General features: G+C 51.1%; 1 protein-coding gene across 1 annotated transcript; it reads left to right on the top strand.

Moving 5' to 3' along the window:
- Positions 1–2,955: 2,955 nt before the first annotated feature.
- On the top strand, positions 2,956–12,102 carry CA7 (carbonic anhydrase 7). Its single transcript, XM_036275335.1, has 7 exons — positions 2,956–3,112; positions 5,615–5,812; positions 8,949–9,067; positions 9,864–9,959; positions 10,064–10,126; positions 10,662–10,817; positions 11,324–12,102. Exons 1-7 carry the CDS (start codon positions 3,073–3,075, stop codon positions 11,444–11,446), a joined length of 795 nt encoding a protein of 264 aa, XP_036131228.1. The 5' UTR covers positions 2,956–3,072; the 3' UTR covers positions 11,447–12,102.
- The last annotated feature ends 41 nt before the right edge of the window (positions 12,103–12,143 follow it).

Raw genomic sequence — 12,143 nt, 5'->3', positions numbered from 1 at the left:
TGCCTGGGCAACTGGGGCTTCACCTGAGACAGACAGACTCCATTGGCTCCTCTCATCTTCCTGAGTTCCCAGCACTCCAGCACTGGGAGAAAATTGCTTAAGTTAGGCTGCAGGAAGAAAAGAATTAGATCAACTTTTATTTGGTTGTTAAAGGAGTAATATACAGTTGACTTTTGAACAATGGGTGGATTAGTGATGCCACTCCCCACTCATGCAGTTGAAATGCCACATATAACTTTTGACTGCCCTAAAACTTAACTACTCATAGCCTACTGTTGGCCAGAAGTTTTACAGATAACAGAGTCTATTAACACATATTTTGTATGTTATATGTATCATATACTATATTCTTACAATCAAGTAAGCTAGAGAAAAAAATGTTACTAAGAAAAATCATAAGAAAGAAAAAATACATTTATAGTACTAAATGTATTTATTGAAAAAAAGTCATGTATAAATGGACCTGCACAGTTCAAACCCATGTTGTTCAAGAGTCAACTATACACACTTTAATTCTTTTGAAAGGAGTTGGCAGTACAGAGTGTCTCTCTCACCATTATTTCTCACTTTCCACCACCCTTCTGATCTCCCAGTCTCCTCCTTGGAGGCTAATTTTCTCCCTAGCTACTCTTAACTCCCACCAGAGTCTGGCATATACATGCAAAACATATATACTCAAATGACAATCAAATTTAAAATCCTCTTCCTCCCTCTCGCATGATTTTAGACATGTTGAATAAGGGGCTTAGCAGCCTTGAGTTTTCATCCTTGTTTTGTCACTCACTATGCACCATAACTGAACTTCTCTGAGCCTTGCTTTCCTCATCTATAAAATGGGGTGAAAATCCCCCTAGGGTTGCTGTACAGATGAAACTGGATGTATAACTATACAAATAATTCCAATTCTATTTTTTAATACTACAAATAAATACAGAAAAGCCCTGAGGGGGAAGTGAGTCAATGAAGTAAACACATTTGGGCCCATCCCCAGGTCCTGAGGGTATTGCAACTCCCCCAGGAGAAGGGTGGCAGGCTCCTCTGCAAGATGAACAGAGGTTGCAGGGCTCATGGAAGCAAGCCTTCATCTTGGTCTAAAGATGACATTTCTGGTTTGGAGACCAGGGGCCTTAACAATGTTGCATTCTCTGTCACTTCCTGATCTTGAGGCCACCCTTTGCATCTCTATCATGAGTACCCTGTCCACACCTAAGGGTCAAATTTCTATTAAGGACTCCTTCCAGCTCCTGGGTCAGAGAAATCACTGACTTACCTTGAAAGTTGTCAATTAACCTCGGTAACTCTTCCTGGAGAGTGGGGTTCAGGGCCTAGGAGAGGGAAACTGATTAAGACAGCCACAGAGATGTAGGAGAGTCAGGCAGACAGAATGGCAGAATCCTTCATAAGGTCAACCAAGCGTAGGGCCTGAAATAGTCTCTTCTGGTCAAGGTCAAACCAGCAGACATTCTACAAATGGCCCTATAATGCCTATTGGGCCCTTTTTGGGGATCACGTCCTGTCTTCCCATCCACCCATCTGTTTGTCTTGCCAAAACTGTCTGCTGAGGCCTAGCCAGAGACTATCCCTAGCTTTGGCACAAGGCCACATCCTAAGATGAATCAGATTGGGCTGGCTGGAGCCAGTGTATGGAAGACAAAGGATGTACCAGGTGGAGGGCACAGCAAGGACCATGGCTGGAGGGTGGAAAAATGCTGGGCCAAGGCCAGCAATGAGGTTGGGTACAGGATGAGGGGCCTGAGCTCCCAGCATGTGTGCCAAAAGTAATGAGGAGGCAAGGAAAGGAGGGACAAACAGTGGGCTGCACAGGAACAGGCAAAGAGTCCTGGACAGTCCTAGCCGGTTTAGCTCAATGGTTAGAACAGAGGCCCACAGACCAAAGAGTCTTAGGTTCGATTCAAGCCAAGGGCATGTACCTCGATTGCGGTCGTCCCCGGCCCCGGTTGGGGTTGTACAGGTGGCAACCAGTTGATGTGTCTCTCACATCAATGTTTCTCTCTCTCCCTCCTCTTCCCAGTCTGTCTGAAGATACATGTAAAAATATGCTCCGTTGAGGATTAAAAACAAAGAGCCCTGGTCAGAAGGAAGAAGCAATGAAGAGAATGAGAGGGTGGGAGGCAAGGCCTCAGACTTGGTTCCAAGGTAAGCCAGCTGGTATCTATGAGTCTGTCTGTCTTCATGCCACAGGTTAGTGCCAAAACTTCCCACTCCCCCTTTAAGGCTCTGGCTTTTCCTGGGCCAGGGATTTGGCCTGCCAGTCTTGCCCTTGCCCTCCCCCAAGGCTCCTAGACCCCAGCACCCATGGGACCCACTTGCTCCCAGCCCCAGGGAAAGTGGTAAAGAGCACAGTGTGGAGTGACACAAACTGTGAGTGAATCCCTCACTAGCTGGCTAGCCGATCTAGGGCAAGTCACTTCACCTCTCTAGGCCTCAGTCCCCTACTCTGGAAGAGGGCTAATGGAAATACCACCCAATGTTATAGGGAAGCTTAGAGGTTTAGAGAAAGGAAGGACCCAAAGCTTGACCCAGAACCTGCCACAGTGTCTGGCAAACAGGGGAAGCTCCAGTTCTGGACAAGGTGGTCAGTGCAACTTGCAGTTTAAAAGGGACTCTCCAATCCCAGAGGACTCGGTGGTGGGATTTATTGCTCAGGGACAAGCCTGGGAAGGGGAGGGAATGTGGAGAAACGGGGGCATCCCTTAGCGTAAGGGTTTCTTAAGTCCCAGAGCCTGTACAGAGCTGGAGAAAAAGAGGGAGAGTCACCAGGCCAGTACAGAAGGGGGCGGGGGCGAGAGGGAGAGAAGTTTACATCCCTATAGCCCTGCACCTTGATTGGGGGCTCAACTGACTTGCGGGCGGGCGGGGGCAGTTCAGGGACGGCCTCTCTCGCCCAGTTGCGGGAGGAGGGGGAGGCGGGTTTCCCTGGAATTGCTCCGCCCGCCACCGCTTTAAGAGGCTGCTCCGCAGCAGCTAGCGGGCGGAGCCGCAGCCTGAGCCAGCGGAACTGAGCCAGCCAGCAGGTGCAGGCAGGTGCACGACTGCGGGGACAGCAGCGGCATGACCGGCCACCACGGCTGGGGCTACGGCCAGAACGACGGTAGGCGCACACCCTGACTGGCCCGGATCCGCTGAGACTGCCCCCCTGACTTTTTCGCGCCTGGCCGGGCTTCCCGACCCGCAAATCCTCTACCCTCCAGGCCAGACGGAGACCCCCCCCCCCCCCACGCCCCCACCCCTAGCCCTCAGAACGCGGCCCACCCGCCCAGCCCGAGCCCTGGCTCCTTGAGCCTGGCGCAAAGTCCTCGCTGCGCGCCAGCCAGCACGGCCACCAGCTGCACTGTGCCACCTCCTTTGCGAAGCCCCTGCACTCACTCGGACCCAGGCCCGCATGTCCCTTCGAAGGCTCTGGAGATGAAGATGGCCCAGAACAGCCTGGTGGTCAGGGCAGAGAGCTGTGCTCGGGTGCGGGGTGCGGGGTACACACTTAGTGTGTGCAGGAACCTCCTGGGAGTCGGGGTCTGTGTGGGCAAGGGCGCAGTGTCCCCAGGAGAGTTTCCCTGCAGGATATTCGTGATTACCTGTTGGCAGGGAGATGAGGGAATAGGTCATTTGGGTGCGCACGTATGTGTCTGGGTGTCTATATGGAGGAGGGTGTCTGAACACGTCCTAGTGTGAGGCGTAGCCCATACCATCCTCCTGGTTTGACCTGGACAATAGCTCCTGGAGTCTGACTCAGTTTCCTTAGGATGCAGAGGAAGGAAGAAGAGGCATAAGGTGAAAGTCAGACTGCTTGAGTGTGGGTATTGGGCAGGTCAGTTCCTTTTTGGGCTGTTTCTTACCAAGCTGGGGGTAAAGGCAGTAAGGGTTTCTCTGAGGTGAACAATGAGGACCCAAGATTCAGGCTGCCAGTAGACCCAGGCAGGGCAGGTGGGGATGGGGAGAAGGGGAAGTGCAAGTGGGAGGAACACTCCCATCCCCACTTCTCTGGGGAGAGGCCGTCACTGTGTGTGTTGTGGGGGGGGGGGGTCTTGGACTACAGTCTGGGGGTCAGGAGGTTGCAATGAGCCAGAGGGAGTTAGAGAGATGCTGTGGTATATCTGGGACCCCAACGACACAGGAGCATCTTTTGGAGGGGAGAATTCCAGATCTGAGCAAGCAAGAGCTAGAAAGAGATTCAGAAAAAGGACACAGACACCAGCAGAGATGGAGAGAGAGGCAGAAAAGGGGCAAGTTGACAACCCATAGAAGACCATCTTCTCCCCAGCACCTGCTCCAAGCCAACTTCTGTGTGCTTCCCCAGAGTCAGAGTCCCCTAACTCCAGCCTTCTTGCTAGTCCTGAGCACCAGCTCTGAGCATCCAGTATCCTATATACCTGCCCCATGGCCAGCCACCCTCAGACTGCTCATTGCCTCTCACCCAGCCAGAGCTGGGTGGTCCAGTCTAGGGGCACCGAGGAAGAGAAGGACAAAGGGAAGAGGTGCCAGCAGGCAGCATACTCACAAGCCTTCAAAAATAACCCAGTGAGTCTGGGCCACGATTCTGAGTCATCCGCTGGGGACACAGCTCTGTCAGCACCTGCTGCTATTTTCTCAGGAAAACTTAAGAAGCCAAAAAACAGGGAGAAGCACCAGCCAGCAATAGCTCTAAAAATAGGTTGCATCTCAGGATGTTCCCCAGGGAGATGCTTAGCCTCTCTCAGCTGCAGATGGAGCCTCTCGGAGGCAGGTGGTGGGTGCTTGTGGGTGTGCACACAGGTGTGTGGGTGTGGGTGTGGGTGTGGGTGTACCAGCATGTGTTTTGCTGTAGTCCTTTAGTGCAGATCTGGGTTTGCAACAGGAGGTCCCTGTGTAAGGGTGCATATGTGTGTGTCAGATATAGTTGGGAGGTAGGTGTGTGTTTGTGCACACATGTGTTCCTGGGCCTGGTTTCTCAGGGCCTGGTGAGCTCCAGCCACTATGCACATGCCTGCATACATGAAAATCTCTATAGACAATAGGCACATGCCTGGGAGGACAGCTGGGGGCAGTTCATGTACATGCTGTGTCTATACCAGTGCCCAGGTATATGTATGCATATACCTGAATGGCCCTTAGTCCCCTCGTCTGTGAAATGAGGACCACACTGATTTCTACTTCACAGGGTGGTTGTGAGGAACAAATTCATGTCACACAGCCGAAGTCAGGATGATGGGAGCTTTTATTATTATCATCATGAACAACAACATGAATATGCCCAAGGTGTAGGAGGAGGCCAGGTCAGGGACTTCAGATGCCTGGGGGATTGTCCCACTGAGCATGTACTGAATGTTAGAGAGGACTCACTGCCCAGAACCAACCCTGAGCCTGTGTCTGTATTATACTCTCTTCCATGCATTACCTCTCTGGGCCTCCTATCAGTTCTGGGTGGTGAGTTTTAGTGAGGTCATTTCAAAGACAAGAAAATGGAGGGTAAATGACAGAGCTGGGATTGGAGCTCCAGCTCCAAAGGAGGTGCTAAGGTCTGAAAGAATACTAAAGAGATCATGCCCCCATAGGTGCCCTCAGTCTGCAGCCCAGAGATCTGGGCTGGCCTGAGTCCTTACCCTCTCCCAAACTGCAGGCCCTTCACAATGGCACAAGTTGTATCCCATTGCCCAGGGAGACCGCCAATCACCAATCAATATCATATCCAGACAGGCTGTGTATTCACCCAGCCTAAAGCCACTGGAGCTTTCCTATGAGGCCTGCACATCTCTCAGCATTGCCAACAATGGCCACTCTGTCCAGGTAGACTTCAATGACAGCGATGATCGATCTGGTAAGTAGCCCCTGACAGACTCTTGCACCCCTGGGGAACTAATCCTGTTTGAGGCAGGCTCAGGAGGGGCAGCATGCCTGATGGGGAAAGAAGACTCCACTTCTCACCAGCTATGAAGCCATGGCCTGAGCTTCAGTCTCCTTAGGCATAAAATAAGAGTAATAAGACCTTATTTTGCTCCCTAGGATCAGAGAGAGAAAAAATGAAAAACTGAAGCGATGTTTGTAGTACTGGCATATAGTAGATGCTCAGAAGCTCAAGAAATACAACTTCTCTTCCTTCTATTTAGTGCTTTAGGTGAGGTTTGTTTTCACTTCACTCCCTGTCCCATCACTGACTGGCTGTGTGGCCTAAGGCCATACCCTCCTCTCTGTGTGATCTGGCCATGCCCAGCAGAGAGAGAAAAGGGAGCTAAATGTTGTGTACCAGGCCCCTTGCTAAGGTCACAGGCAGTTCTTTTATTCCTCTAAAGATCCCACCTCTAAGACAGGCAAGTAATTGCACTGGCCAGGTGGTTCAGTTGTTTGGAGCATCATACCATACACCAAAATGTTGTGGGTTTGATTCCTGGTCAGGGCACATATCTAGGTTGTGGGTTCCATGCCCAATCAAGGTGATACAGGAGACAGCTGATTAATGTTTCTCTCTCACATCAATGTTTCGCGCTCTCTCTCCTCTCCTCTCTCTAAAAATAAATAAAAGCATATTCTCAGGTGAGGATTAAAAAAAAAAAAAAGATAGGCAAGTACAGACTCAATGAGCAGGGGAGGGCCCAAACCAGCCTGATTCTATTCCAAAGATCTTCTTTCCAGCCCACATATAACCTCAAGAGCCCAACTATCTTGGGCCAGAGAGAGGCCAGTAGGAACTTGTGGCATTCTTTCCAAGGTCTCTTTACCCTGAGATTAAAGTCCAGGTTCTTCCATGATAAATATGTAGGCAGAAGCCTCAGGAGTGCTCCTCATTGAAGGGATTGTGTCCTTATGATCAGACCTGTGATCATAAGGAAACTTGCTGGAGTTTCTTTCTTTCTTTAATTATTTTTATTGATTTTTTTTTCGAGAGAGAGAGATAGAAACATGGATATGAGAGAGATACATCTATTGGCTGCCTCCTGTACTCACTCTACTGGGGATCGAGCCTGCAACCCAGGAATGTGCCCTTAATTGGGAATCGAACCAGGACTTCTCAGTCCATGGGATGACACTCAATCCACTGAGCCACACTGGCCGGGCATGGAGTTTCTTGTGTAAGGAAGTGATGGGAACTCTGCACCCCACCTACTCACACACGCATACATAATAAAAGCACTCAAGGGAACTTCAAAGGGCAGAGAAGAGGAGAGAAGCCAGATAGGAGTGATTTTAGTTGCTTAGCTCTGAGTTCCTGGGTAGGCTAGATAAAAAGAGAAAGAGGATCAGTTATAGTTCTTGCTGCAGAAAGGAGCAAATCCAGCAGATCCTCAGAAGAGAGAGACATAGCATTTCCTGGTACTGAATTCTAAGAAAAGCCTCTCACCCAGAGCTTTGGGGAGGGATGTGGGGCTCTTGATGACCAACCTTAGATTAGATTTATGAGGTAGCAGTTTTCTTATAGCTGTACCTTCTAAACAGGGGGTACTGAGGATTCAATTTAGACATCAGTAGCTCAGTGAAGGCCACTGTATGGGATTGGGGTAGAAGACCCAAGGGGGCATGTCTCTGAACCACTAACCTAGGGGCTCACTTTTAGGTACAGCTGGGGTTCCCTTCCCTACCAGAATGTCCAGGCCTGAGGGGACAGGGAGCCAGTGGAAAGAAGGCGGACTTGGCAGAGAGATAGTTAGTTGGAGCTCTGCCACCCACCAACTGTGTGACCTTGGGCAGGATACTCACTTTTCTGAGCCTTAGTCCCACATCTGTCCAATAGGGATAATAATGTGTCCTTCTCAAGGTCTCTGGGCATTGACACTATGGAGTGCAGAACACATAGTGAGTGCACAGTGAATGGCAGTGTGTTCTATGGTCAGAACGAATGAAGGAAGCCAAGGGAACCAAGTTCAGGGGGTTAGGGAAGGAGTTCATTCTCTGAGAGACCACACTCTGGGGTCCCAGGTAGGGCATGCTCAGAGTTATGGGCCCCCACAAGCCACATCAGAGAGCTCAGCCTGCAGGCCCTACTTCTCAGATAAGGCAGGAGTGACAGCAAGGAGAATTATAACTCTGGACTGTCCTGTCCTGCTCCTCCTCCTTCTTGAGGGGCCCACAGAGGGCAAGGCCCTGGCCTGGTCACCTGTCCTGAAGAAGTCTAATGGAACTCTGAGCCCAAGGCCGTCACCTGATCCAGAGGCTCACATTCAGACCTGGCTGGGGCTCCCTCCACTGCCAGATCCCTTTCAGCTAGAAATTCTATCAGTCTCAGGAGGCCTTACGTGTGGCCCCAGGTCACCAGAGATCAGAGTGGGAAAGTCACAAAACCAGCATAATTGGGACTCACCAAAGAGGCCACAGGTTGGGGGGCATTGAAGATACCTGGGCCTAGCCACTACAGTGGAGACCCTCAGGAGCTGGCCTCTGGATAACACTAGGTCATGGGGAGGCAGCATGTTCTGGTGATTAGGGGCTTGGGCTCTGAACTTACAAAGGAAATGCAGGCTTATATCCTAGCTCGGTGCCTTGCTGTGTAACCTTGGGCTAATGTCTTGCCCTCTCTTTGCCTTGGTTATCTCTTTTATAAAACAGAAATAATAGGTTCTGTCCCTTATGAGCTGCTATGAGGACTAAACAAAATAATCCTTCTGACCCAACCCTTGGTCAGAGCTCCAGACATGGGAGGCCTATTGTTAGTAATACTGGGGGCACTTAGAGGCAAGGTTCCAGCTTCCATGCACAATTAGGCAGGAATGAGGAGGATGGAGAGATGTATTTTTGTCAGTACCAGACTCTCAGCCACCCATAGGCTGCCAGGATTTCTGCCCTGGCCCAGCTAAGGGATAGGAAACAAAGTGGGGGCTGACCCAAGACCAATTAGCCCAACCAATTTTCCAAATGAAAACTGTATCCCTGTCCTGGTCACTGCCCTGATCCTGCCATTAACACCTGCTGGGCATTGTGGGCTCTCTCACACCAATTGCTACATGCCCCACTTCTACCCGCAGTGGTGACTGGGGGTCCCCTGGATGGGCCCTACCGGCTCAAGCAGTTCCATTTCCATTGGGGCAAGAAGCACAATGTGGGCTCAGAGCACATGGTGGACGGCAAATCATTCCCCTGCGAGGTAAGGGCCCTCCTCAATCAGAAGCCTTTTACTACTTGGGGAAGAAGTGGGAGACTGGATAGTCAGGGATTTGGCAGGTGCCTGGTGTGGGGCTCTGGAGAGAGTGAGATGGAGCACCCAGGGTCTTTGGGAGAGACCTTCACCTACCCCCAACACAGGATCTTGAACCTGAACTGCTGTCCGGGTCTGTATGTCCAGAAGGAACTTTCTGAAGAACAAATCCAGTCCCACCACACCCTTGCTAATAAACCTTCAAGGACTGAGCTTAGCATTCAAGGCCCTGCATGAACTTGCCTTTCAGGGCTTCATCTTCCCCCAGACTCTCCTCACGCTGCACTGCAGGTGGTGAATCCCCTGCCCACATCTGTCTCTTTCATACCGCCAGGCTTTTGACCATACCTCCAGGTATTCTTCCTGGAATACCTTTTTCTCAAGGTTCTATCTGATAACTTCCTAATTATTCTTTGGACTCAGTGCAGATGCCTCTTCCTTGGGGAATGTCACACTGGATGACCATTATCTATTTCATAGTTAGTTCATTGAGGGCAGAGCCTGACCAGATTCCTCCTTGGTTCCCTAGGGTTCAGGAAAGGGTTGGGCCCAGAGCAGAGTGAATGCTATGTGTGCCTTTTGGGGGCTCCCCAAGGCCACTTAGGATGCTAGGCCTGGGAGGTTTGGCAGCCTGTCCCTCCTGCGGAGGGACCAAGAGTCTGATGGGAGTGAGGGAAACCTGGCTTTGAGCTCCCATGGCCCCTGGAGTGCTGAGCACCAGCCTGGCCTGTTGTTAACCCCGTAGCTGCACCTGGTTCATTGGAACGCCAAGAAGTACAGCACCTTTGGGGAGGCGGCCTCAGCACCTGATGGCCTGGCTGTAGTCGGTGTCTTCTTGGAGGTGAGGGGGGTTTACCCATGACCAGGAGGGGTATGAAAGGCCTGGTACTGCCCCTAGTTCCAGAACACAATGGTACTTGGCTCATACTCCTTTCTCTCTGACAGATTGGAAATGAACACCCCTGCATGAACCGTCTGACAGACGCACTCTACATGGTTCGATTTAAGGTAAGACCAGAGCTCCATGCCTCTGACCAGAGCATCTTGGTGGGGAGAGAGAAAGAGGCTAATCACAGAGTAGACCCATCCACTCTTCCATTCTGGCAGCAAACCCTTGCTGAGATGAAGGGGGCAGGTCAGTGTCTGCAGGATCCTGCACCTGACTCCTCTTCACCAGGGTCACTGGCCCTATGGAGTGCCCAGCATGCAATCTTGGTGGGTGTAGGATTGATAAGATACCTGTCACATTTGTTAATGGTTGTCTGGCAGGCAGCATTACTAAGAGCCACTAAGGCAAGGGAGAAAACATGATGGTCAAAGATCTCCTGGAGCTGCAGTTTTTACATACAAACAAGTGGGTGGACAGGTCCTGGCCCCAGCTGGGAGATGGCATCTGGGATTACAGACATTTGCCCACTATTTGTATCAATGAGCCAAGGAGAAGCCTAGATTCCCTTGACAGAAATGGGTAGGAAAGCTGCTGGTCTTGTCCTGATGGGGGGAGGGTCTGTGCTGATTTCTGGATTCCCTTACCCTGTCACAGGGCACCAAGGCCCAGTTCGGCTGCTTCAACCCCAAGTGCCTACTGCCTGCTAGCCGGCACTACTGGACCTACCCAGGCTCTCTGACAACACCCCCACTGAGCGAGAGTGTCACCTGGATTGTGCTCCGAGAGCCCATCAGCATCTCTGAAAGGCAGGTAAGTCCTCAAGGTGGAGTATCAGGTGGAGGGATGTGGCATTTAGGGTCCACCTCAGGAATGTGACTCTCCCAACCAGTAACCCACAGCCTGTGGCCCCACCACCTTCCATATTTTGTTAATAAATGTTTAGATTCTTAGATGGGAGTTGGCTTGATTGATAGTCATTATGACCTAGACACGGCTATGAGGGGAGATCCCTGGATCCTGGGATCACACCTACTGTGTTAGAAGAATGCTGCATTTGCTGATAAATCTTAGCTAGATGGGATTGGAACTGGAACTAGGTGGAGCAGGGTCCAGATTCTGAGGTCCTTTAGTGAGTAAATAACTGAGGTTGGGGTTCCAAAGAGAGAATGAGTTGGGAGAGTCAGGGACAAAACCTAGGGGAAGAGGAGGGAGGAGAGGCAGAGATGGCTGGGCAGGGTATGCCAGATGATGTGTCTGGGATCAGAGGGGACCACAGCACCTCATTCTGCCCTAAGTTTCTCTTCTGCCTTTTCAAGATGGAGAAGTTTCGGAGCCTGCTTTTCACCTCCGAGGACGATGAGAGAATCCACATGGTGAACAACTTCCGGCCACCACAGCCACTGATGGGCCGTTTGGTCAAGGCCTCCTTCCGGACCTGAGCTGCCCAGCTGCACACCCGGCCACCAGGGCACCATCTTCCTAAGAGCTTCCATGTCAGCAGACACTAAACCATTTGAGGGTCCCTGCCTGGGGTTGCTTTGGATCCCCTTCATAGCTTGTTCCTTGGCTACTCTAAAGGCTTCTTGATGGTATCCCAAGTCAGGGGACACCCTTCAGCCCTGGGGACAAGAAGGACAGGAAGGACAGGGGCTGAACATGTTCCAAGCCTGGGGCTGTCTCTGCTCTTCAAGATCCAAAGGTCCCTGGGAACCTCCTCTTGTCTTCTTCCCCACTGGCAGTGGCAGCAGCCCCACCCTGAGCTCACACTGTGATGGACGAGACTGAGCTCTCTGGGGCAGGCAGCTGACATTGCCAGAAAGACTCAAGCAATAAACAGAGATGGGCAGAGCTGCCCTCTTGGCATTACCTCTTCTGAAGGCTGCCACCATGCATATACCTCACTGCCAGGCCATTAGAAAAAGCACCCAGCCTGCTGGAAGTGACATGGCCTTCTTCCTCTAGTCACCTGCTGCCATAGCAGGCACTGGCTACAGCTTATGTAGTATCCCCCACATCCCCACCCGGCCACCAAAGCCACTTAACATGACAAACCATCCATGCAATGATCAATAAATTCATTCATCCATGCAACAAATACCCCTTGAGTGCCTGTGCTATGTCAAGTTCTGTTCTAGG

Source organism: Molossus molossus, unplaced genomic scaffold, assembly GCF_014108415.1.
Source record: "Molossus molossus isolate mMolMol1 unplaced genomic scaffold, mMolMol1.p scaffold_m16_p_21, whole genome shotgun sequence".
NCBI classification, from domain to species: Eukaryota; Metazoa; Chordata; class Mammalia; order Chiroptera; family Molossidae; genus Molossus; species Molossus molossus.
This window is presented reverse-complemented; position numbering and strand designations above follow the sequence as displayed.

What these genes read in the sequence shown, in the direction of transcription:
- CA7 (XM_036275335.1), top strand. Translation starts at nt 3,073, where the DNA reads ATGACCGGCCACCACGGCTGGGGCTACGGCCAGAACGACG. An exon ending in GCAAATCATTCCCCTGCGAG is followed by an intron (nt 9,068 to 9,863) that starts GTAAGGGCCCTC and finishes TTAACCCCGTAG; the next exon opens with CTGCACCTGGTTCATTGGAA. An exon ending in TCAGCATCTCTGAAAGGCAG is followed by an intron (nt 10,818 to 11,323) that starts GTAAGTCCTCAA and finishes TGCCTTTTCAAG; the next exon opens with ATGGAGAAGTTTCGGAGCCT.